Raw genomic sequence first — 26,104 nt, 5'->3', positions numbered from 1 at the left:
TTTGGGGGTTATTCTTGACTTTTTTGGGGTTATCCTGGACTTTTTTTGGGGTTATCCTTGACTTTTTTGGGGTTATCCTTGACGTTTTTGGGTTATCCTTGACTTTTTTTGGGGTTATCCTTGACTTTTTTTGGGTTATCCTTGACTTTTTTGGGGGTTATCCTTGACTTTTTTTGGGGTTATCCTTGACTTTTTTGGGGTTATCCTTGACTTTTTTGAGGTTATCCTTGACTTTTTTTGGGGTTATCCTTGACTTTTTTGGGGTTATCCTTGACTTTTTTGGGGTTATCCTTGACTTTTTGGGGTTATCCTTGACTTTTTTGGGGATTATCCTTGACGTTTTTGAGTTATCCTTGACTTTTTTGGGGTTATCCTTGACTTTTTGGGGTTATCTTTGACTTTTTTCTAGTTATCCTTGACGTTTTTTGGTTATCCTTGACTTTTTTGGGGTTATCCTTGACTCTTTTGGAGTATCCTTGACTTTTTTGGGGTTATCCTTGACTCTTTTTCTGATTAAACCTGACGTTTTTTGGTTATCCTTGACGTTTTTGGGGTTATCCTTGACTTTTTTGGGGTTATCCTTGAGTTTTTTTGGGTTATCCTTAACTTTTTTGGATTATCCTAGGTAATTTACATATATGTCACCATATATGATAATTTATATATACTTGGACCTAAGTCTTGTATTTATTGTAACTTATCTAATGACCATATCTACTCTTATTACCTTATTAATCTTAAGTTTGGCAGAAATGCTGTCTACATTAAGGGACTTTTGGCATGTACACCCAACTATTATATTACTTTGTGGACACATATCATGTCAAAATAAAATATATTATTATATTAAAGTTAGTTAAGTTGCTTAATCATGGGTCAGAAGGTTCGAACTTAAGTGGAAATAAAAGTTACATGACTGTGGGATATGCTAGGTTAAGTCTTTATATATATATGTGAGCCATTATTAGTTATATTCCCTCAGAACTATCATAACTTTGTGATTTGTTATATATTAAATAATAGAAAGTTAGTTATGAAGGGTTGAGTGTGGAAGGTTGTAGCTGCGGGAGGATCAACTCACCTTGATAACAACTTTATCATCATATATCTCACTTATTGACTTATATATCTGAGTGGTGAAGTAGTTAATGATGACTGTAGACTTTGTGACTTACGTCTACGCTGCTACTGTGGGCGTGGGCGGCCTGGTGGGCTACTTCAAGGCTGGTGGGTCATTTTCCTTGATGTTGGTGAGGGGCTCTTGATTTAGGGAATTGGATCTGTGCTCCAGTTCCCTGAATTAAGCCTGAATGCCTTCCACCCCCCCCCCCGGGCGCTGTATAATCCTCCGGGTTTAGAGCTTCCCCTTGATTATAATAATAATAATGGTGGGTCATTATACATCTTTACTCTTACTATTATGAAAATTTAAAACTCTAGTGCAAATATGTCACTGAGTTTTTTCTGGATTATTCTGGTGGGTAATTTACACTGTGTGATAATTGTACTTATGTGTACCTGTGTCTAATTGCTGGTGTGGGGCTCTTCATCCTAGGAACTAGAGGACTTTTCTGGGTTATTCTAGGTAATTATATACATATACCTATGTATGATTATTTATGTAACTATTTATATGTACCTGAATAAACTTACTTTCTCCCCTTTAATTGAATCTGAGTGCCTCCCCTACCCCTGGCACTGTTCCCCATATGGGTTTACAGCTTTCTCTGACTTCTGGGTTATCCTAGGTGATTAACATATGTTACTATGTATGATAATTTGTGTAACTATATTTATGTACCTATACCTAAATAAACTTATTAAATCTACATTATACAGAGAGTGCTAAACCCACACTTGTGATGTGCTGCCTTACAGAGGGGAATAAGTTAAGATAAGATAAGATAAGATTTCATTCGGATTTTTAACCCCGGAGGGTTAGCCACCCAGGATAACCCAAGAAAGTCAGTGCGTCATCGAGGACTGTCTAACTTATTTCCATTGGGGTCCTTAATCTTGTCCCCCAGGATGCGACCCACACCAGTCGACTAACACCCAGGTACCTATTTGCTGCTAGGTGAACAGGACAACAGGTGTAAGGAAACGTGTCGAAATGTTTCCACCCGCCGGGAATCGAACCCGGGCCCTCCGTGTGTGAAGCGGGAGCTTTAGCCAGATACACATAAATATAATTATATAAATTGTCATTTGAATTTGAATACATAGTAACATATGTCTCAATTACCTTGGAAAACCCAAAAATTAAATGACTTATTTCCAGTGGAAGAAGAGCAACAGGAACCTCCCCTGAGGTGGAATAAACTTACTGGTGTGTAATACATATGTGTGCCCATAAGTAAGTTTATTTAGCTACAGGTATACATAAGTAAAATGATCATGCATGGAAGGAGATGCAACATCTCCTCGTTGAAAAGCACGGGCGCCCTAAGTGCGCTAAGAGATATAATGAAGTGTTAGGGCCCCAAGACTGTTCAACTGCCTTCCAGCATACATAGGGGATTACCAGTAGACCCCTGGCTGTCTTCCTGGCTTCAAGAAGGTGCTGAACAGGCACCTAAAGTCAGTACCTGACCAGCCAGGCTGTGGCTTGTACGTTGGTTTACATATGGCCAGCAGTAACAGTCTGATTGATCAAGTCCTGATCCACCATGAGGCCTGGTCATGGATAGCTCCATGGGGGCGTTGACCCCTGAAACCCCCTCCAGGTGTACATAGTTTAACATGTAAACTACCTAGTAAGTTCATTTATTAGGCACAGGTACACAATTTCGGTTATCATACAAGGTGTAAATTACTCTTGAGGATAATCCCAAAAAAGTCAGTGACTTATTTCCGCTGGAGTCCTTGTAATATTTTATTATTTAAAGTCTAGATACTGTAGAAATCAGTCAGAATTTATTTATTTATTTATTAATTTGAACATGATACATTGAAGTATAAAAAATTGAAGTGGTTAAGTGTAACTGCCAAAGCCCCTTGTATGCAGAGCATTATGGGCAGGCTTAAAATTTATTCATAAAACCTAAATAATAACTTATGCTCAAAACTGCAATAAGCAATAAGGCTCAGTAAGTCACTAACTACTGGTTAGTCAGTGTTACATCTGTTTAATTTATCTGCTGGATGGGGTGCCTGGATGCTGGAAAGGGAAGTAATGTTTTCCTTCCTTAGATTAAGCTTGACTACCTCCCATTTTCCAGGTGCTTTATGACCCCTACAGGTTTAGTGCTACTCCCTTATGAATATAATAATAATGGTGATTGATTCAGAAGTGAGACAGCAATACTTACTTACTTACTTACTTACAGTTTGTCAAATAAAACCAGCTTTCATTCTATTCTGTCTGTTCTTCCAGCCTTCCTTCAGTTCCCATACATAATTGATAACACATCATATTCCATTGTATTTCTGTTGTAACGAGGTAACTTGATGTTTTTGCATCTTTACTATCACTATTCAGTCACTTCACAAAATTGAAGATCATTGAATCATTTTGAAATAACATGCATTTATGATCGTAGTTAACTTCATTTTGATTATAATAATTTGATCGTAGTTAACTGCATAAGAAGCCCTACTTAATAGTCTAAATCCAAATCTTAAAAAAGAAAGCCACTAATTATGCATTGCATAATTAGTGGCTTTCTTTTGTGCCTACCAATTTCTTATTAAATGTAAACTATGCTACGTATTTGTACGTACTACAAACAGTAATAAAAAACTATTTTGTATTAATGTATTCTACAGGTAGTGTACCTTCCCTGGGAGCAGGACTGCTCTTTGGCTCACTCTTGGGTTATGGTGCTTACCAGATGAGTGCAAATCCAGCTAATTACTATCTTACCCTGGGTACCAGCACAGTCCTTGGAGGCATCATGGGGATGCGTTTTCTTAACTCTGGAAAGTTCATGCCTCCAGGCCTGATTGCAGTCATGAGGTAAATTTTATGGTTTCAGTGTAGATACTTTAGTGTACTTATTAATTGTTATAGTTTTGTTTGAGAAGTATTGTTTGCTTAAAAGAGAACCAGGTAATGTACAGTAATATGCATTTGGGATGCTAGAGATAGTTACTACAGTCTAGGCTTCAGAAATGAAAGTTAGAAATGTAGTGTTTTTAGTCACTAGTAAGATTGTTGTCCCAACATTTTTAACTATGTTATATAATCTAGCAGTAATAATGATTATCTTTATAAAGCTACAGGAACAGGGCAATGCTTATGGTTATAGATGTATTGGATGTGAAAATTTAGATATCCGCAAATGCGGATGTGTATGAGGATGTCTTACTTATTTTGCAGATGCAGATGCATATGCACATGTCTGTTTACAGTAAAATGCGGATGTGGATGTTAGAAATTGTGCGGATGCTCTGCAGATGTGGTTGTGGATATCCGATACATCTCTACTGATGGTGTCCTATCTTCATTAATACTGTATATTCACATATATTTTTTTTTAAATTTACAGTGATTATAGGATTTACCTCATGCAGTATTTATTCCCAATGTTTGTAGCACTGACTGCCTCATGTTTATAATACTCTACTGTATTTTAAAGATAGTATAATTATATTTTTTTCCTTTTATTCTTTGTTCTAGCCTTGCAATGGTGGCAAGATTGGGAGCACGAGCTGTTGGTTTAACAAATAGCAAGGCTGAGTGAAGCAGGTTCCTTTCAGGCATTGTTGTTACTCTTTGATGTGGCTCTTCATAAAATAATAAAGAATTGTATTTGATTGATGGTTGGTATTTTTACAGTGGGGTAGAGGTGAGGACTTAGAACACATTGTCTTCTAATGCAAAATAAATAGCATATTGATTACTAACATTAATTGCAACCCTCAAATTTGTCTCTAGTTTATGTTGGGGTCTGGGCACAGACCCATAGTAATTTTGTCTACCTAATGTGAAGAACCCTAAGCAGCTTTTGCACTTTACAAATTTTAAATTTTTGAAATAATTATTATATTGTATATGTTGCATTTTGTTATTCATAGTTTAATGTTTTAGTAAAGAAACATTTATAGATTTTGGTTTGCTTTCTCTGACTGTTGTACAGTTAGAGAATAAGTAATACAGTCTTGTTTTTAAATTTTAAATTACAATAAATATAGGTGATAGTAGATTTTTTTGTGTTTAATTACCATAAATACTACTACTAGATAGTAATTTGGTAGACAGCAACTGCCCAGGGAGGTACTACCATCCTGCCAAGTGAGTGTAAAATGAAAGCCTGTAATTGTTTTACATGATGGTAGGATTGCTGGTGTCTTTTATTTGTCTCATCAACATGCAAGATTTCAGGTATGTCTTGCTACTTCTACTTACACTTAGGTTACACTACACATGCGTGTACAAGCATATATATACACACCCTTATGGGTTTTCTTCTATTTTCTTACTAGTTCTTGTTCTTGTTTATTTCCTCATATCTCCATGGGGAAGTGCAATAGAATTCTTCCTCCATAAGCCATGTTTGTCATAAGAGGCGACTAAAATGCTGGAAGCAAGGGGCTAGTAACCCCTTCTCCTGTATATATTGCTAAATGTAAAAGGAGGAACTTTTGTTTTTCCTTTTGGGCCGCCCCGCCTCGGTAGAATACGGCCGGTGTGTTGAAAGAAAGAAAGACTTTCATGCAGAGTAAGGTACAATATTTTATATAACTACTGCAGTGTTTCATTGTAGCTTAACAGAAAGAGTTGGAGATGTTATATTCACAGGAAAGCATCAAAGCCTGGGTTTTGAAAAATGTTTACCTGCCCTTCTTTCAGACACTCCCACCTTTGCTGCAGATTTTTTTTTTTTATATTACCTTGAAGGCAGTCTCCCAGCAAGAAGAGGCAACTCAAAGAAAACATTCACCCATATTTATTCAATCATTGTCACGACAGAAGTGTGCCATCATCACAATTCAGATACACTTCGAGTGCAACATCCTTACCCGTCCTTCAGAGTGCAGGTACTGCCCTTTCCACCTCCAGGACTCCAGTCCAGCTTGCTGGTTTCCCTGAAACTCTTCATAAAAGTTGCCTTGCTCATGCTCCAACAGCATATCCCTTAAAAAGTCACTTAATTTTATTCACTCCTACCTAACACTCACAAGCCTGCTGGATGCTTGAACCCCTAAAGTCAAAGCCTCTTTTAACCCTTTCTCCATCTGATCCTGGGATGACCTCTACTCCTCCTCCTACCTTCCAAATTTATGTGCCCAGATTTATGCAGCCCTTTTCATCATCCTATTCCTTTCTATCCTTCCTACATGCCCTAACCACCTCAGTCACCCCTCCTCCCCCCTTTAAATTATACTCTTGGTGACCGCACCACCTTTTAATTTCTATGCTCTGAATTCGATGCATGATATTCACACCACACTTTGCTCTTGAACATAACATTTCCACTGTCTCTAACCTCTTCCTAATTGCAATGATAAAAATCAATGCTTCACACTCTTACCAAACTGTTGGTACCACTATACTCTGATATGTTTCCTGTTTTGCCTCCATAGATAAACTTTTCTCTCCACAGATGGCTAAACACCCCATCCACTCTTTTCTTCTCAACTCGTTTATTATAGTTCATTTTGCATTTCATAGGACCATCTTTTGATATATCCACTCCAAGTATCTAAGTTCATCCACTTCATAATCCCTCTTATCTAGTACAGGTCAGCCATCACTAATCCAGCATCATTGGGACCTGTAGTGTGCCGGATTGGTGAGTTTGCCGGATTACAGAGTGGTTAGGTTAGAATACACTTAATTAACCTATCAATAGAGACTCTTTCTGCTACATCTTCCTCATTTTCATCACTGCTTTCTCCTCCACTGGCTTGCTGCTTGTGATTTACAACCATCTGCACAATTTCTAACTCAGTATAATGATGAAATTTGAGTCAGTATAATGATGAAATTTGAAATTATGCTAGTCGAAACTAGTGCCGGATTACCAAGGAACTGGATAACTGATTGCTGGATTAGTGATGGCCAACCTGTATTCATTCTGCCATTACCTTGACTTTTTTGTTGCCCTTATCACCTTGCTCTTTTCTATTCTCACTTTTAATTTCCTTCTTTTACATACCCTGTCAAATTCATCCACGAACTCATGCAACTTATTCTCAGACTCCCTCGAAAGAACTGTATCATCAGCAAGAGCAACTGTGATTAATTTAATACCCACTTTGTATCAAATTCAACATCTTTTAATTCCACACTTCTTCCCAACACCCTTGTACTCACTTTTTACAACCCCATTTATATTATTATTATTATTATTATTATAATCAAAAAGTAGTGCTAAACCTACCAGGGTCATACAGTGCTGTAGGGTAGGAATTGATGCGGGATCTAAGGATAAATAAGGGTGGAGATGACAATAAAGTTAAAGCTGGGAGGGGCTGTAAGGAGTGCTAAAGGAAGGATTATTAAAGTTTGTGTAATAAATCAGTTGCTGTCAAAAAGCTGAAGAGGGAGTCTGTGTCTAAGGTGGGTCCGTCAGCAAGGAGGGAAAATAAAGTAAGAGCATTAGAGCGGTGACAATGTTGGAGGAAAATTCTGCATGCTTGTTGATAGACAGGATAGGCCAATAGAATATGGAAAATTGGAACAGGAACTAGACAATTCTCACAAAGTGGAACAGGCTGCCTCTCCATGAGATACCCCATTTATAAATACGTATACTAAACAGTCATGGTGACATCACACATCCTTGTCTAAACCACACTTTCAGTGGAAAATATTTTTACTACATTGGTCATTTCCCAAAGGTTGGGTAACCCAAAAGAAACTTACTCACAATCACTCATTAAATGCTTTGCAAAAAGTGTGTGAACATTAAAATAGGAATGACCCTTTGAATTACACTATGCCATTCATCTTTCAGGGTGAAGGCATTGTACTTCCCACCTCCTAGACCATGTTTAGTTATAAACTAACACAGGTAAAAACCCTTAAAAATGGAGAGAAATAAGAGACAAAAGTAGGGTATCTTCACATCTTTATTGTACAAAATTATCATAAAACCTTAATATTGTAGCTTCATTTAATCTTTTGTTCATTAAGTACTGTAGTACTTACTAACAAAAGGAAATACTGGTAAGATGAATAATTACCTGAAGAATTAGTTTTCTTGTGCTTTGTGTATACTGTCCTTTTCTTATATTGATTATTATAATTAAAACAAGTGCTAAACCCATATGGATCATATAAAACTGTCTTTTCCATGGAGTAAATCCCTCTTGAATCATAATAAAAATAATGGGTAACTAGTTTGTTTAAATTATTAAACTTATGTCAGTGCTGTATGACCCTTGTGGGTTTAGCACTTACTTTTGATAATAATAATAATGATGGTGAAAGTTTTTCTTTTTCGGGCCACCCTGCCTTGGTGGGAATCGGCCAGTGTGATAAAAAAAAAAAAAAAAAATAATAATAATAATATTAAACTTGTGTACAATAATACTCTATCATATCAACAAGAGCAATACTAAGCAGATATTTTCTTAGACTAGCCAAAATACTCAAGGCAAAATCTTTGTTTTCTCTATCTTCTATCCAGACTGTCAAGCAGTTGTAGGGGCAGTCTTATCTGGAACCAGCACCAAAAATATATGCTCTTGATACTTTATTTCCTTAGTAACTGGCTGTCACTGATGAGATGGCTTCATTTATAATGTTTTAAGATAAAATTTGTTCGTATTTTTAACCCAGAGGGTTAGCCACCCAGGATAACCCAAGAACCTCAGTGCATCATGAAGGACTGTCTGTCTTATTTCCATTGGCATCCTTCAATCTTGTCCTCCAGGATTCAGACCCACACCAGTTGACTAACACCCAGGTGAGGGTTGTGTTGCCAGGAATAGCAGAGGGTAACTTATTTCCCATATTATGGTAGTTAGGTAAAATTCGTTAAGAAACATGACAAGTGTTTCCTGACCTGGGTTTTATTCATATGATGACCCACCACTAGAGTTTTTGGTCATCTGACCAAAGTCTTCCACTGCATTACCACTCCATCCCCTTAAAAGTTAATTAGTTGTACTGAGCTTTTATGGCAATACATTGTTCACAGTTTGAAGCCTACTCCTACTTTTTGCTATCCTAGTTTCTGGAGCCAGTGACTACTTGATTAATAACAAACATTGGAAGAATTAAAAACACTTTACTGTACATATTAGCTTAACAAACAATTGAGCCTGTTATGTAACATTCTGCAGGTACAGTACTTTAGGAAAATTTTTTACTAGTCTTCATATTTTTTTTTTCAACAAGTCGGCCATCTCCCACCGAGGCAGGGTGACCCAAAAAGAAAGAAAATCCCCAAAAAGAAAATACTTTCATCATCATTTAACACTTTCACCTCACTCATACATAATCACTGTTTTTGCAGAGGTGCTCAGAACACAACAGTTTAGAAACATATACGTATAAAGATGTACAATATATCCCTCCAAACTGCCAATATCCCAAACCCCTCATTTTTTTTTTTTTTTTTTTCAACAAGTCGGCCGTCTCCCACCGAGGCAGGGTGACCCATAAAAGAATGAAAATCCCCAAAAAGAAAATACGTACTTTCATCATCATTCAACACTTTCACCACACTCGCACATTATCACTGTTTTTGCAGAGGTGCTCAAAATACAACAGTTTAGAAGCATACACATATAAAGATACACAACATATTTATTTATTATTATCAAATATTTATTATTATTATCAAATAAAGCGCTAAACCGACAAGGGCCATGGAGCGACCAGTCTTCATAGGTGTACCTATATGAGGAACAAAAAATTTGAAGTTTTTAGATTTAAAAGAAATATATTAATGTGTAACTATCCATGGCAAGAAATATTTTCATATATCCTTAAAATTTTTCCCTGCACTATTATGTACAATGTATTTGAAATACTCTTTGTATCTCCACAAACTGTATTCACACCAAATTTTGTTGTGACCTTAACACTACTACCCTCTCAGGTTTAGCACTTCATCTGATATTACAGTATTTATATAATTATCATCACAAAAATGCATTAAATCTGTATGGGTCATACAATGCTACATATTAGGTAATGGAGATCATTGTCAGAGACAAATGTGATAAGAGTCAAGTCGTAAACATATGACATAAAATTCCCAAATGCCAATTAAGAGATGAATTTATAATCCTCTCGTAACTAGATCTTTTATGAAGTTAACAAGAGAATGAAACTTAAAAAGTCTCATAACTGACCACTATTAATTTTACTGAAAAAATTTATTATTAAAGAATGGTGGCATATGAAAAGGTAAAAGTAACAGTATTGCAAGAAAGATAGGGAAACAAATAGTATTTGATACACTTAAGATCTGTTCAGATTTTTAACCTGGAGGGTTAGCCACCTAGGATAACCCAAGAAAGTTAGTGTGTCATTGAAGACTGTCTTATTTCCATTAGGATCCTTCAATCTTGTCCCCCAGGATGCGACCCACACCAGTCCACTAACACCCAGGTACCTACTTACTGCTACATGAACAGGGATAGCAGGTTTAAGAAACATGCTGGGGATTGAACCATAGATACTCAGTGTACGATGCAAAAGCATTGCCTACCGAGCCATGGATATCCAGAAAAGATACAGGCAGGCCTCGCTTTACAGCATTTCACTCATACAGCAGTTTTCAATTATACCAATTATTAATTTATTCAGACTTCCTACAAAAAATACATACACCACTCACTATAAGCTAAGAACGAAAATATTTTAAGGTAAGTAATGTGTATTGTATATGCATTTTTTAGGCCTAGCACTAGTGCTCACTTAATATGATAGTGTAAACATATCAGGTTTTTATATGAAGTTGAAAGTGAAACAAGGTATTATTCAGTTTACAGCAATTTTCACTTTGCAGTGGTAGCCCAGAATCTAACTTGCTGTATAAGCAAAGCCCTCCTGTATGTTGCAGCAATATCACACTTATTTAGAAAAGAAAGTAAATGCCACAAAGGCCAGAAAATGATTGGATGGACAATTACAGTGGACCCCTGCTTTACGATCAGCTCCCAATGCGACCACTTATGTAAGTGTATTTATGTAAGTGCGTTTGTACGTGTATGTTTCGGGGTCTGAAATGGACTAATCTAATTCACAATATTCTTTATGGGAACAAATTCGTTCAGTACTGGCACCTGAACATACTTCTGGAATGAAATAATATCGTAAACCGGGGGTCCACTGTACTTTCGATACAATAATGTCATGGTAATATTATTCAAATCAGTTGTGCACGCTTATTAAGAATATGGTTTGGTACTGAAAATATAATTAATTTTCCTATTACTAATACTACTGTTTTTTGTTTTTTTTGCAAATTACCTATTTATAATATTAACTGGCTATATTTTGATCAAAACTCATTCATACAACATGGGCACATAAACACCTGTAAACTTACATAGGCCTAATATAAAAGTCTAATACAGGAGGGCCTCGCTTATTTGGCACCCTCTTTTTGGTGTTCCATGTTTTAATGGCATTCAAATGAACCGTGTTCAGAGCTTTTACCACTTTTCCGCCATTTTTGCATAACAGTTGCATAAGGGAAGGGCTACTGGCGTCATATTTTAAGGTACGTATTGTATGTATTTTGTATATATTTTTTTTTCATATTTTTTATTATGCCTAGCTGTATTGACACTTAATATATGATATCGTGTTAACATGTTATCAGGCATTTTAGATGCATTTGATAATAAAAAAAAAACTGCTGTTTTCCAGCCACCTGCAATTGTTGCTTATCACATGGGGTCAGGAACCTAAAAGTCGTACAGATGGAGCCCTCATGTATACTGCATTTAAAACAACCTACTTGTTCAGATTCCCAGTGGTGTAGTACTATGGCAATGTGCAGGAATGGCATTCCCCTACCTTTTTATGAGGGTCAGGCATAACAGCCTTTCCTCACTATTTTAAATAAATGTAAAACTCAAAAAACTAATGGTTTGATATTTTAATTCCCACATACAAACATATCCTAATTTTTTTTTTTTCAACAAGTCAGCCGTATCCCACCGAGGCAGGGTGACCCAAAAAGAAAGAAAATCCCCAAAAAGAAAATACTTTCATCATCATTCAACACTTTCACCTCACTCACACATAATCACTGTTTTTGCAGAGGTGCTCAGAATACAACAGTTTAGAAGTACATATATATGTATACAAATACGCAATATATCCCTCCAAACTGCCAATATCCCAAACCCTTCCTTTAAAGTGCAGGCATTGTACTTCCCATTTCCAGGACTCAAGTCCAGTTATATAAAATAACCGGTTTCCCTGAATCCCTTCACTAAATATTACCCTGCTCACACTCCAGCTCGTCAGGTCCCAAATATCATTTGTCTCCATTCACTCCTATCTAACACGCTCACGCACGCTTGCTGGAAGTCCAAACCCCTCACTCACAACACCTCCTTTAACCCCTCCCTCCAACCTTTTTGAGGACGACCCCTACCCCGCCTTCCTTCCCCTACAGATTTATACACACTCTGTCATTCTACTTTGATCCATTCTCTCTAAATGACTAAACCACCTCAACAAACCCTCTTCAGCCCTCTGACTAATACTTTTATTAACTCCACAGCTTCTCCTAATTTCCAGTGCACATGACCTCAAAATATCCCAAGAAACTGGTCAAATTTCAAAAAAAAAAAAAAAAAAAAAATCCAGACTTACAGCAGACTCCCAGGTGTATAGGCTGCTGTGTTCCTCACTGCAATTTTAAATTACTGACTCCAAATATTAATATTGCTTTTTAAATGTACAGTATAGTTTTGTTTCTTAAAAAATCATTACATTTAATAATCTTATCTTTAAACAACTTAGTTATGTTAAACTTACCATTTAAATCAACTTCAATTCAATTCAATTCAAATTCAAAGTTTATTCTCTATAAGGATTACAATTCAGCAATACATTATTATGTATTGCTGAAGTTTTAAGCTCTAGTTTTAGTCTGCCTGAAATACTCTGCAGAGATTTTTCAGAATTTTGTAACTACACTTTTTGGAAATAAAATTATTTTTTTATTATTATATTTATGGGGAAGCACTAAACCCATAGGGGTCATATAGTGTCTGGGAGGCATTTAGGTTCAATCCAAGAAAGGGGAGAGCAAGTCCAATTCCTTGGATTAAGAGCCCCTCACTGGCATCAAAGAACCTCCCTTGAGGGGATAAAATTAGTTTTGTCTTCTTTCTCATCACTCGAAATGTAGGAAATAGTATAAAAATGGTGGTAATTATGACAAATAATGACTCAAGATGATACTGATGAAAGGGAAGTAAAGAAAACTGCAAATATTATGAAAAAGCATCACAGTACTTTGAATTAAAAACAGAAATAAGTAAAATACAGTACTGTAATATAATTAAAATTGCACTTGATAATTTTAAATTGATTTTTCTTGAGCTACACACAAATATATAAGAAAAGTGCGACACATGTGTAAAATAAAATAGATACCCAGCAAGAAATAGTTTTTCTATTAACTATCCAAATATGTATCACTTAAAAAATGGGCTTTCAGTTTGAACCTTGCAGGTGCCACAAACACTGGTCTTAATAAAATGCTGAAAACATAGACTTTACAATAATTTCCTTATCCGGGTATATAACCCACGTTCCTTCACCATATGTTCTTAATACACCACCAGGAATAGTGTAGGTTTCTACTTTTTGATCAGACAACTGAGAATCGATTAATGTTTCTTTAATAAGTGTCCTTTGTTCACATCTTACAACATTGATTAAATCAAAGCCTGTATTTACTGGTTTTATTCCAGGACCACAGGCAAGAGTAAAGTGTGCGCGACTTCCTCTACCTGACACTGGGTGAAACCTGTCGTCTTTCAGGTCAGCATCTACCTCTTCACAAGTTGGCCGACAGTCAACATCTTTCAATATGTTTCCAAGAAGTTCGGTTGTTGCATCATTCTGGTCCATACTGGGATGACTGTCTGGGTTATCGCTCATTCCAACGTGTTTCCTTGGTGCTGCTGGCTCAAGTATATATGCAGGAGGGTCTTCATTATCATTATTAGCCCACAGCTCTAACTGATCCTCTGTTAATTTTAATCTCGCTCCTAATGTTCTTGGTGTGATTACAAAGCCAATAATGTGGAGCTGAAAACATTGGCCCATGGCTCCTTTAACAACTGAACTGCTGATATATTCCATTGCACCCTGTGCTTTACCTCTGGCAGTAAACTTGGCTGTAGAATGCAGTATGTCGCCTCCATCAACAAAAGAATCTCGTGAGAAGAAATTAATGATTTCTGAAAAAAAAAAGAAAAAAAGTTTCACTTAACTCTATACAAGTGGTTGCAGAAATTCACTGATAACTCCTTATTAATAATAGTTCATAAATGCAGTATTAGAATGTGGGGCAGAAGTTTGTGGTTATAGGAGGGTGGGGGCAGGAGGAAAGAGGAGTGATTGGTGGAATGATGAAGTAAAGGGTGTGATAAAAGAGAAAAAGGTAGCTTATGAGAGGTTTTTACAAAGCAGAAGTGTTATAAGAAGAGCAGAGTATATGGAGAGTAAAAGAAAGGTAAAGAGAGTGGTGAGAGAGTGCAAAAGGAGAGCAGATGATAGAGTGGGAGAGGCACTGTCAAGAAATTTTAATGAAAATGAGAAAAAAATTTGGAGTGAGTTAAACAAGTTAAGAAAGCCTAGGGAACGTATGGATTTGTCAGTTAAAAACAGAGTAGGGGAGTTAGTAGATGGGGAGATGGAGGTATTAGGTAGATGGCGAGAATATTTTGAGGAACTTTTAAATGTTAAGGAAGAAAGAGAGGCAGTAATTTCATGCACTGGTCAGGGAGATATACCATCTTTTAGGAGTGAAGAAGAGCAGAATGTAAGTGTAGGGAAGGTACGTGAGGCATTACGTAGAATGAAAGGGGGTAAAGCAGCTGGAACTGATGGGATCATGACAGAAATGTTAAAAGCAGGGGGGGATATAGTGTTGGAGTGATTGGTACTTTTGTTTAATAAATGTATGAAAGAGGGGAAGGTACCTAGGGATTGGCAGAGAGCATGTATAGTCCCTTTATATAAAGGGAAAGGGGACAAAAGAGACTGTAAAAATTATAGAGGAATAAGTTTATTGAGTATACCAGGAAAAGTGTACGGTAGGGTTATAATTGAAAGAATTAGAGGTAAGACAGAATGTAGGATTGCGGATGAGCAAGGAGGTTTCAGAGTGGGTAGGGGATGTGTAGATCAAGTGTTTACATTGAAATATATATGTGAACAGTATTTAGATAAAGGTAGGGAAGTTTTTATTGCATTCATGGATTTAGAAAAGGCATATGATAGAGTGGATAGAGGAGCAATGTGGCAGATGTTGCAAGTATATGGAACAGGTGGTAAGTTATTAAATGCTGTAAAGAGTTTTTATGAGGATAGTGAGGCTCAGGTTAGGGTGTGTAGAAGAGAGGGAGACTACTTCCCGGTAAAAGTAGGTCTTAGACAGGGATGTGTAATGTCACTATGGTTGTTTAATATATTTATAGATGGGGTTGTAAAGAAAGTAAATGCTAGGGTGTTCAGGAGAGGGGTGGTATTAAATTTTGGGGAATCAAATTCAAAATGGGAATTGACACAGTTACTTTTTGCTGATGATACTGTGCTTATGGGAGATTCTAAAGAAAAATTGCAAAGGTTAGTGGATGAGTTTGGGAATGTGTGTAAAGGTAGAAAGTTGAAAGTGAACATAGAAAAGAGTAAGGTGATGAGGGTATCAAGTGATTTAGATAAAGAAAAATTGGATATCAAATTGGGGAGGAGGAGTATGGAAGAAGTGAATGTTTTCAGATACTTGGGAGTTGACGTGTCGGCGGATGGATTTATGAAGGATGAGGTTAATCATAGAATTGATGAGGGAAAAAAGGTGAGTGGTGCACTGAGGTATATGTGGAGTCAAAAAACATTATCTATGGAGGCAAAGAAGGGAATGTATGAAAGTATAGTAGTACCAACACTTACATGGGTGTGAAGCTTGGGTGGTAAATGCAGCAGCGAGGAGATGGTTGGAGGCAATAGAGATGTCCTGTCTAAGGGCAATGTGTGGTGTAAATATTATGCAGAAAATTCGGAGTGTGGAAATTAGGAAAAGGTGTGGAGTTAATAAAAGTATTAGTCAGAGGGCAGAAGAGGGGTTGTTGAGGTGGTTTGGTCATTTAGAGAAAATGGATCAAAGTAGAATGACATGGAAAGCATATAAATCTATAGGGGAAGGAAGGCGGGGTAGGGGTCGTCCTCGAAAGGGTTGGAGAGAGGGGGTAAAGGAAGTTTTGTGGGCAAGGGGCTTGGACTTCCAGCAAGCATGCATGAGCGTGTTAGATAGGAGTGAATGGAGACGAATGGTACTTGGGACCTGACGATCTGTTGGAGTGTGAGCAGGGTAATATTTAGTGAAGGGATTCAGGGAAACCTGTTATTTTCATATAGTCGGACTTGAGTCCTGGAAATGGGAGGTACAATGCCTGCACTTTAAAGGAGGGGTTTGGGATATTGGCAGTTTGGAGGGATATGTTGTGTATCTTTATATGTGTATGCTTCTATACTATTGTATTCTGAGCACCTCTGCAAAAACAGTGATAATGTGCGAGTGTGGTGAAAGTGTTGAATGATGATGAAAGTATTTTCTTTTTGGGGATTTTCTTTCTTTTTTGGGTCACCCTGCCTCGGTGGGAGACGGCCGACTTGTTGAAAAAAAAAAAAATTCTAATAACATATTTTTTAATATCCAGTAAGTTTCCCTGCATATTTTTCTTAATTTTACTTTGTTGTTCATATCAAATAAACATTTACAAATATATGGATCAACTGTCAAAACTGTAATAGATAATTTAACATCTATAAACACAAGATAATCATTTACTGTACTCCATGCTTCAAGTGCAGAGCCCCTTGAAGGGAATTCTTTTATTGTGTTCATGTGTTAATTTCTTTCCCCACCTCTTTAGTTTCTGTACAATAAATTGAAAACATCTATTCACTTTGACAGAAAAAGAATGGATTTCATACGCTAATTTCACATTTAGTGAAATTTAGTTTCTGATATATGTAAAAATGACACCACAATAGAGATAATCTTATAGAGTTTTCATCTCTAAAATCTAACCAAACATTCTGTGTGCCAATCTAAAGGTAATAGTCAAAATTTTATACAAATAATATAAAGACTCCAACGCATCATCTGATACTAAGAAATGTGTGTAGCAAATATGGTATTGTTGCACTTATTTGTTGCCATTACAGAATGTAAAGACATGCAATGACCAGCTAAATTAATAACTGGTTCTAATGATACAGACTTATAATACAGACTTTCAACTGGAAGCTTCCTTCTAACAAGACTGGTAAGTGGTTCAAGGACTCAGGTGGATATGTAGAGAATGACTCATGTTATCCAGAAATGTAGTATACAGTATCTAAGAGATACAGTAATATTATAATGTGTAAAAATATCCATAAGAGAACCCTCCTGGGAGCATAATTAGATCCAATGTGCAGAAAATCCAACACTGAAACCAGTGTTAAGTACCTTCAACAGAAAGTAGTTGAGTGTTTTCTGAGAAATCTTGCAAGAAGTCATCAACACTGAGAGCTTGCTGCAACCACTGTTGTCCAATTAAGCATATCTTCTGAGAGTCCACTTCATTTAAGAACCACCCATAATATATTGGTTGAACTGGCTGGTAGGTATGAACCTAGAATGAAAAAAATATGGTTAATCTTATGAGAATAATAATCATTCACCTTGCAGCTTATACTTAATACATATAGAGCCTTGTTCTATCTACTCCAGGAACAAGTTTTCTTATATCTTTCTATTAGTACAGTAATATTTTCAAAAGTAAACATATGAGAATATAGAAAACATAGTCATCATACTTAAATTATGTATAAGATTAAATTAAAGGGGAGGGTTTTTTGTACTTTTAAAGGTTGTATAGCCAGAGATCAAATTTAGTCAGTTTACTTGGTATACCATAGATAGTGTTCCCACTTTCCAGACATGACACAGTTGCTAGATCTAGCCTCCTTAGGAATACTAATATATATCTTGACTCACAAAATTGTAATAACACAATTGCCAACAAAGCACAGAACAGGTGGGGTTGAAACCCATGGCAGGTGAGACCTAAAACTTGCAGGCCAGTGTGCTGAACCATTGGTCCATGCCAGCTTAACAAGATTCATTCAACTAAGTATATTTGTATACACCACAGGAATGTTAACATGGGTCCCACTGTGACCACAAGCACAGATGATTCCCATACCAGCAGGGCTGTGGCATGCTCTAGCTCAAGTGCCCTCAGAGCTGCCATCATATCTACTGCCCGAGGTTTATTAAAAACCACAAGCACTAATCTTGGCCATTTTCCTGACAGAATTCAGGAGACTTTTTTTTCCAGTAAAAATTTCCAGTAAAAATTTCACCCTGCCTCGGTGGGAGACGGCCGACTTGTTGAAAAAAAAAAAAAAATCTTTACATACTGCACATTTTGCACAGCTATTAACCAATAAAGCTCTATTTTTAAACTAAACAATGCAATTTATCTGATCATTATAGGCTAACTATTTTTTAGTTACTGTAATTTGTGCTAGGACACTTAACCCTTTCACTGCCGGTCCCGTAATATTACGGCTTGCAAGCCAATGTCGGTCCAGTAAGAGTATGCAAAAATTCTAGCAGCTTCTAATCTTGCAGGAGAAAGTTGGTAGGCCTACATATAAGAGAATAGGTCTGAATGGTCAGTGTGTGCAGTATAAAAGAAAATACAGCAGCACGCAGTGCATAATGAGAAATAAACTCTGACCGTGTTTTTCATTTAAAACAGCAACTTTGCAGTGTATTTTCGTATGGTATTTATTGTTGTACATATTTTCATTTTCTTGGTCTCATTTGATAGAACAGAAGATATATTACAGAATTAGAGATGATTTTGAATGGTTTATGGACTAAAAGTACCTTGAAGTTGGGTCTAATATGCTTTCACAAATGCACTGAAAGATTGGATATCAGATTGGAGGGATAGAGTGTGGAGGAGGTGAATGTATTCAGATATTTGGGAGTGGATGTGTCAGCGGATGGATCTATGAAAGATGAGGTGAATCATAGAATTGATGCGGGGAAAAGGGTTAGCAGTGCACTTAGGAGTCTGTGGAGACAAAGAACTTTGTCCTTGGAGGCTAAGAGGGGAATGTATGAGAGTATAGTTTTACCAACGCTCTTATATGGGTGTGAAGCATGGTTGATGAATGTTGCAGCGAAGAGAAGGCTGGAGGCAATGGAGATGTCATGTCTGAGGGCAATGTGTGGTGTGAATAAATGCAGAGAATTCATAGTTTGGAAGTTAGGAGGAGGTGCAGGATTGCCAAAACTGTTGTCCAGAGAGCTGAGGAAGGGTTGTTGAGGTGGTTCGGGCATGTAGAGAGAATGGAGCGAAACAGAATGACTTCAAGAGTGTATCAGTCTGTAGCGGAAGGAAGGCGGGGTAGGGGTCGGCCTAGGAAAGGTTGGAGGGAGGGGTAAAGGAGGTTTTGTGTGCGAGGGGCTTGGACTTCCAGCGGGCATGCGTGAGCGTGTTTGATAGGAGTGAATGGAGACAAATGGTTTTTAATACTTGACGTCCTGTTGGAGTGTGAGCAAAGTAACATTTATGAAGGGATTCAGGGAAACTGGCAGGCTGGACTTGAGTCCTGGAGATGGGAAGTACAGTGCCTGCTCTCTGAAGGATGAGTGTTAATGTTGCAGTTTAAAAACTGTAGTGTAAAACACCCTTCTGGCAAGATAGTGATGGAGTGAATGATGGTGAAAGTTTTTCTTTTTCGGGCCACCCTGCCTTGGTGGGAATCGGCCAGTGTGTTAATAAAAAAAAATATTTACAATAATGCAGTAGTCTGCTTAACAGTAAATCTTCTATTATTTGTGTGAATAAAAATTCAAAATGGAAAGCAAGCATAATGTAAGAGGTGCCTGGAGACGTAACTAATGAACAGAGAAAATGTTATTTTAGTGCTAGGAATGTTTGCATTGTTAATTCTGGACCCTATTTTGAAATTGGTCTTCCTTGAATTGGGTATGAAATTGGCCAAATTACCAATTTCTGATCACTTTATTGGGTAGTTGAAATTGGTAAATATGAAGTTTCTTGTACTCAATCGATAGACCAAAGGAGTTCTAACAAAATAGCTATGAGTTTGGTGAATTGAAACAATAGAATTGGCTGAAAATAGGGCTCAAAGTGGGCAAAATCGCCAATGTGTAAATAACGCTGAAACCGTTAACTTCGAGAGAGCGTAAGTCCATAAGTTTTTCATCAAATTTCATACTTTTGGTGTCATTACCATCAGGAAAACATTCTCTGTCATTTCATAAGAAAAAATAATTTTTTTAAAAATTCTTTGACACTGAGAGCAAGTTTGTGAGCAGGGGTCTCGACAGTGAAAGGATTAATGAATTTCAGCCTCAAAAACTGTAAAAGAGTTAGCCATAGACTGATTACACAATGACATTTAGCTGGGACTCTGGCATGTCCACATGATCCCAGACAGTTCAAATAACAGGCTAAATGATAATAAAAAAGGCCTTCAGTCCATGAATTTAGTAGTCAAATCCAAAAATTTAAGCCCTGGATGAAGAGAAGGATTACCTGTTTGCTTACTATTGTCTGATATTTGTTATCAAACTGATAGTAGAGATAAGCTCTATGAATAATAGAGAACTAGAGCCATTTTGTTATTCACTGCTTTTAATATTAAAAATTTCTAACATTAATCCCATGTCCTCAATACAAATTTTCACTCATCTATACAATCTGCTACTTCAAAACCAAGGCATTCCAAGTTGTATCCAAGTTCATCAGATACAATAAAATCATATCCATGATTGTTTCAAACAAATTTTGACTTAAAAGGGAAATGACCCCACTACATAGGCAAAAAACAAAATGGTATGCTGGGATCTCAGTCAAGCGCTCAGAGTGCTTAAAACACATTACCACTACAGTATAGTGACCCAGCACTGGGAAGGAAGGAAGGAAAAGAGGGAGGGGTGCAAGTTGATATTTAGAGAAAATAACACATAATCCATCCATTATATACAATACACAGTAACCCATCCACTTGTTACACACAGTGACCCATAAAAGTTACACACAGTAACCCAACCATCCTTACAATGAGAAGGAATTATTATAATATTCAAGGAAAAGCACAAAACCCATAATGGTCACACAAGGCAAATGGAATGCAGGGTAATTTTGGTTGGTAGTACCTGAGGAAGAGAGGAGTATCTCCAATTCCTTGGATCAAGGGCCCATTCACTAGCATCATAGCACTTCCACCCCCATTAAGGGACAGCGAGACAAAATAGAACATAATCAATCTGGCTATAAATTGACTTAATATCTCATATGTATCAATACCAAAAATACAGTGCTCCTATGTACCTTCTGAGCAATAATTTTTTCAGAAATACCGTGTGAATTTCTGAGAGCAAGTTCACAAGGGTCCATAGCCCACGGAGTCTGAGGCTCCAGCACCAAAGGAATATAGCGATGTCTCTTTGCTATGTCAAGATAGAACTTCATTTCCCAGTTGCGCACATTTGTGTTGTCAATAATAATGACGTGAGAGTTTTCCTGTGCAGCATGGCTTGCCCTCTGTTGGCAAAATTCATGGGCGTCTTTGAGCTGGTCTCTGTCAAACTCATACCTATAAGATGCATAAAATGAAGAATAAGTGCAAAGTGAGCAAAGAAATGCATATTAGTGAAAGAAGTGCCAGTTGATTAAATAATAATGAAAGTTAAGACAATGGCATCAGTTATGAACTGGATGTACAGAATTGTACTTAATATACAATCACAGGTAACACCAATGAAATATAATGCAGTAAAATTCTGCAGAAAAATATCTGTCATGTAGAATAACTAATCATTTGTACAGTGTGTATATTGCTAAATATTTATTGAATGAATAATATTTAATATATGCTTATACACAAATTTAAAAAAGTAAAAGCATAGTACTAACTCTCCATTGTGAATGAAAAATGAATCTGCTGAGCACACGACAGCACCTTCATACACTTCACTAAGCTTCTTTGCCAGGAAGGTCTTACCAGATCCTGGTATACCCTTCATAATCAACATCACCTGTAAGGCAAATATCAGAATTTAGTATCCATTACAACTCTCATAAAAGAAGTCAAAGTTTGTGTACTACTGCCAACATAGGACCAAGGTTTCCAGTTTAGCAAGTACATCCATCCCACACAATCCATATCAAGACTCTCCTCAATTAACTTCTCATAGCAATCTATCACACAGATACGTTACGACCATCAATAATTTTTTCTCATGCTAATTCAAAACTTACCATGATTGCTTCCATACCAAGATGAAGAAACTGCAAATAATTATAAGCTACTGAAACAAACTGAACAGAGACAAAAGGATGAAGGTAGCTCCAATTCTTTCGACCATGAGCCCTTCACCAATATCAAAGCACTCCCCTTAAAAGATAACTTTTTCATAAATTAATAAATTAATTAATTTTTGATAAGGTATATGAACATCTGATGTATAATGGGGTCATATTTCTTGGTAAACGACACTCAAAAAAGTATTTATACTTTTTTATATGGAAGTTTGGTGCATTTGTGGTGTATACTTACATTTTCCTTGGTAGAAAATTGGCATGCCGCTGATACCTATGATAGCTTAAGTTTGGATAACTGAGTGTCAACTGTATTTTCATTAGTATTTTAACAATACCCTTGAAAATTAATTTGATATCAGTGTACTAACCTTGCTATTTTGAATAAAAGTAATAGTTTCATCATCATTTAAAACCGGAAAATCCAAGTATTGGAAATCCCCCTTGAGGCGCTTTGAGGGAGGTCTTTTGAGGGAAGTCTCAGGTGGGCTTGGACGTCTGAAGCCACGGCGGAGTGGGCTGCGAGGGGTTGCAAGAGGGTATTTGGGAGAACTATCTACAGGGATAAGAAGGGAGGAGGAGGAGGAGGAGGAGGAGGAAGAACGTTGCTGTGTACTGTCAATGTGCTCATTGACATCTGATGATACTGGGGTTGGTGAGCGGTTCGCGGTGAAGAAATTAGATATACGGCTAGCTGTCTGTCCCATTGTCTCAGAGTTCTGCTGTGAATTAACATCTGAAAAAAGAAATGTACATGTTCCACACTACAGGAAAACAAATATCCAGTGGCATAATATTAATTAAGATTTTAACTCTTGTAAATACTATACTCCTCTATCAACCATGCTCAATTTCTATCTAAATAGTGGACAAGATGCTTAAAATTAGAAAATTGGGTTCAAGAGATGCTCAGAATCAGGGTATTAGAAAGTATTCATATTATTTAATAGTATCTTAAAAGGTCAACATAGGAGAGAGGAAAGTGAAAAGAGTAACAAAAACTTAGGTAATGAAATATTGGATATCAGACAGGGAATGGATTTGTCGGTGAGTGGATCTGTGAAAGATGAGGTGAAAATAGAATTGATAAAATCCAAAAGTTGGGTGATGAACTGAGGCTATCACTGGAGACAAAGAATGTTATCAATGGATGCAAAGAGGGAAATGTGTGAAAGTATAGCAGTGCCAACACTTTTACATGGGTGTGAAGCATGGGTTGTCAATGTTGCAGCAAGGAGGAGGCTGGAGGCAGTGGAGATGTTGTGTCTGAGGGCAATGTGTGGTGTGAATATTATGAAGAGAATTCATAGTTAGGAAATTAGAAGAAGGTGCAGGGTTACTTAAAGTATTATCCAGGGGGCTGAGGAGGGGTTGAAGTGGTTTGGACATTCAGAGAGGCTGGAGCAAAATAAGATGACTTGCAGGGTGAATAAATCTGTTGTGGAGGAAAGCAGAGTAGGGGTCATCATAAGAAAGGTTTGAGGGAGGGAGTAAAGGAGGTTGGGGCCTGGATATCCAAAAGCCATATATGAGCATGTTACATAGGAGTGAGTAGAGGGCAAGTGGTTTTTATGACTTGATGTGTCCAGTGGCTAACGCAACGATCTGGAGTTTTGAGACTCTCTGACCGTGGGTTCAAACTCCACCCATGGTAAAGTCTGAGTCCTGAAGGTGGGAAATAGTGCCTGCACTTTAAAGGAGGAGTGGAGATATTACAGTTTGGAGGGGCATCTGAATCGTAATATCAGCATGTCTCTGACAAGGCAGTGATGGAGTGAATGTTGGTGAAAGTTTTTCTTGTTTTTCGGGGTCACCCTGCCTCAGTGGGAGATGGTCAGTGTGTTAAAAATAATACAAATGGGAATGCAAAAGGAGGGTTTAGCTAAAGTAATGCTAGTATATGTAAGTATATGTACAATATACAGCTTCTCCTCACTTAGCGATGTACTCGTTTATCAACAACTTGGACTTATGACAGGATCTCTGACCATTGTGCATACCTAAATAATGTATATTAAAGCTGATTTCCTCTATTTTATTTACAGTATTACAATATACAGTACACTACTGTATAAACATTCAAAAATATACTAAAAATGTTATAAATGGTGCAAAGGTGACATTAAAAAATATCAAAGATGGTTGACACAAACCCACCACCACCATAGTACAGTGGAACCTCAGTTTTCGTATGCCCCAGTTTTCATAGGATTCGGCTTTCAACAACTTTTTTTGTCGAAATTTTGTCCCAGTTTTTATATATCTGTTCAGTTTTTTGTAGAGTTGAAAATGGTCCGTACCAAATGCGTCTGTGTGACTTGGCCACTCAAGTGCTCACACAAAGCATCCCATGCCATACCCCCGGCCGGGATTGAACCTGCGGTCATAGAGTCTCAAAACTCCAGCCCGTCGCGTTAGCCACTAGACCAGCTAGCCACAATAAGATTCATCCAACTAGGTATATTTCTACACCATAGGAAGGTTAGCACAGGCACCTCTGTGACCACAGTGGTCCTCTGTGGTCACAGAGGTGCCTGTGCTAACCTTCCTATGGTGTAGAAATATACCTAGTTGGATGAATCTTATTGTGGCTAGCTGGTCTAGTGGCTAACGCGACGGGCTGGAGTTTTGAGACTCTATGACCGGGATTAATCGACTTGAAAATATTTGTTTATTTGTCGTGTCATTACAATTTCTTAAGTCAAGCATCCCATGCATTTGTGACTCAATTTGCCTTTGTTTCTCATTGAGTGAGCATCACCCCGCACTTTCATCTGAAACATTTTGTAATAATCCATTGTTTTTTGTGCTTTTTTATTGAGTGTGACTGCTAAATAAGCCACCATGGGACCAAAGAAATGTCTGAGTGCCAGCCCTTTGAAAAAGAAGACGAGAAACACAATAGAATTCAAGAAAGAACTCGTAGCAAAGTATGAAAGTGGCGTACGCATGGCCGATCTCGCCAGGATGTACGGGAAGTCTGCATCAACAATCAGTTCCATCCTGGTGAAGAAAAAAGAAATCAAGGAAGCTGACGTTGTGAAAGGGGTAAATGTGCTAACGAAACAGAGATTGCAAACAATCAAAGATGTTAAGAAGTTGTTGTTGGTGTGAATCAACAAAAAACAGTTAGCAGGAGATAGGGTTTTGGAGGCGATAATTTGCGAAAAGGCAAGACAGTTGCAAAGTTTTGTGGAGAAATATCACCCTAGCAAAGCTGTTGCAAGCCGTGTCTTCAACATGTTCAATGACAATGCATTGTCCCATTTTAGGCAAATCTTAAAAGAGACACCAGAAGCAGACCTCTCTGGACAGATTTTTTGTGCAACAGGGGTCCAATGACTCTCAAGCTGGTCCTAGTGCCAGTAAAAGACAAAGAAGGGAAGTAACCCCAGACAGGGCCTTGATACCTGAAGTCCTTATGGAAGGGGATTCCCCTTCCAAACAATAACCTCTCCTCCCTCTCCTCTCCTCGCCGTCTTCCATACGCCAACAAGAGTCTTCAATAAAAGTAAAAGTGATGTTAAATGTTCATTTATCCATTTCATTAGTCATTTATATTTATTTCTCATTGTTTTCTGTATGT

General features: G+C 37.3%; 2 protein-coding genes across 7 annotated transcripts in view; one reads left to right on the top strand and one right to left on the bottom strand.

Moving 5' to 3' along the window:
* The first annotated feature begins 1,016 nt into the window (after window positions 1-1,016).
* On the top strand, window positions 1,017-5,147 carry LOC128697565 (transmembrane protein 14C). The gene is made up of 3 exons (XM_053789356.2): window positions 1,017-1,227; window positions 3,769-3,958; window positions 4,622-5,147. The coding sequence occupies exons 1-3, from the start codon at window positions 1,149-1,151 to the stop codon at window positions 4,683-4,685; spliced, it is 333 nt and encodes a 110-aa protein (XP_053645331.1). The 5' UTR covers window positions 1,017-1,148; the 3' UTR covers window positions 4,686-5,147.
* Window positions 5,148-9,166: 4,019 nt separating this feature from the next.
* LOC128697567 (2',3'-cyclic-nucleotide 3'-phosphodiesterase) overlaps window positions 9,167-26,104 on the bottom strand; it is a 29,288-nt gene continuing 12,350 nt past the window's right edge. For all 6 annotated transcript variants that reach the window (XM_070093925.1, XM_070093928.1, XM_070093923.1 and 3 more), the window contains 5 exons: window positions 22,890-23,254; window positions 22,114-22,235; window positions 21,529-21,793; window positions 17,616-17,781; window positions 9,167-14,337 (listed from right to left, as the gene is read on the bottom strand). In XM_070093925.1, coding sequence (XP_069950026.1) covers window positions 13,622-14,337; window positions 17,616-17,781; window positions 21,529-21,793; window positions 22,114-22,235; window positions 22,890-23,254 — 1,634 coding nt within the window. In that variant the 3' untranslated portion in view covers window positions 9,167-13,621. The remainder of the gene's footprint in view (window positions 14,338-17,615; window positions 17,782-21,528; window positions 21,794-22,113; window positions 22,236-22,889; window positions 23,255-26,104) is intronic.

Source organism: Cherax quadricarinatus, chromosome 44 (assembly GCF_038502225.1).
Source record: "Cherax quadricarinatus isolate ZL_2023a chromosome 44, ASM3850222v1, whole genome shotgun sequence".
Classification (NCBI taxonomy): domain Eukaryota; kingdom Metazoa; phylum Arthropoda; class Malacostraca; order Decapoda; family Parastacidae; genus Cherax; species Cherax quadricarinatus.
Note: the sequence above shows the minus strand (reverse complement) of the source record. Positions and strands in the feature narration are given on the sequence as shown.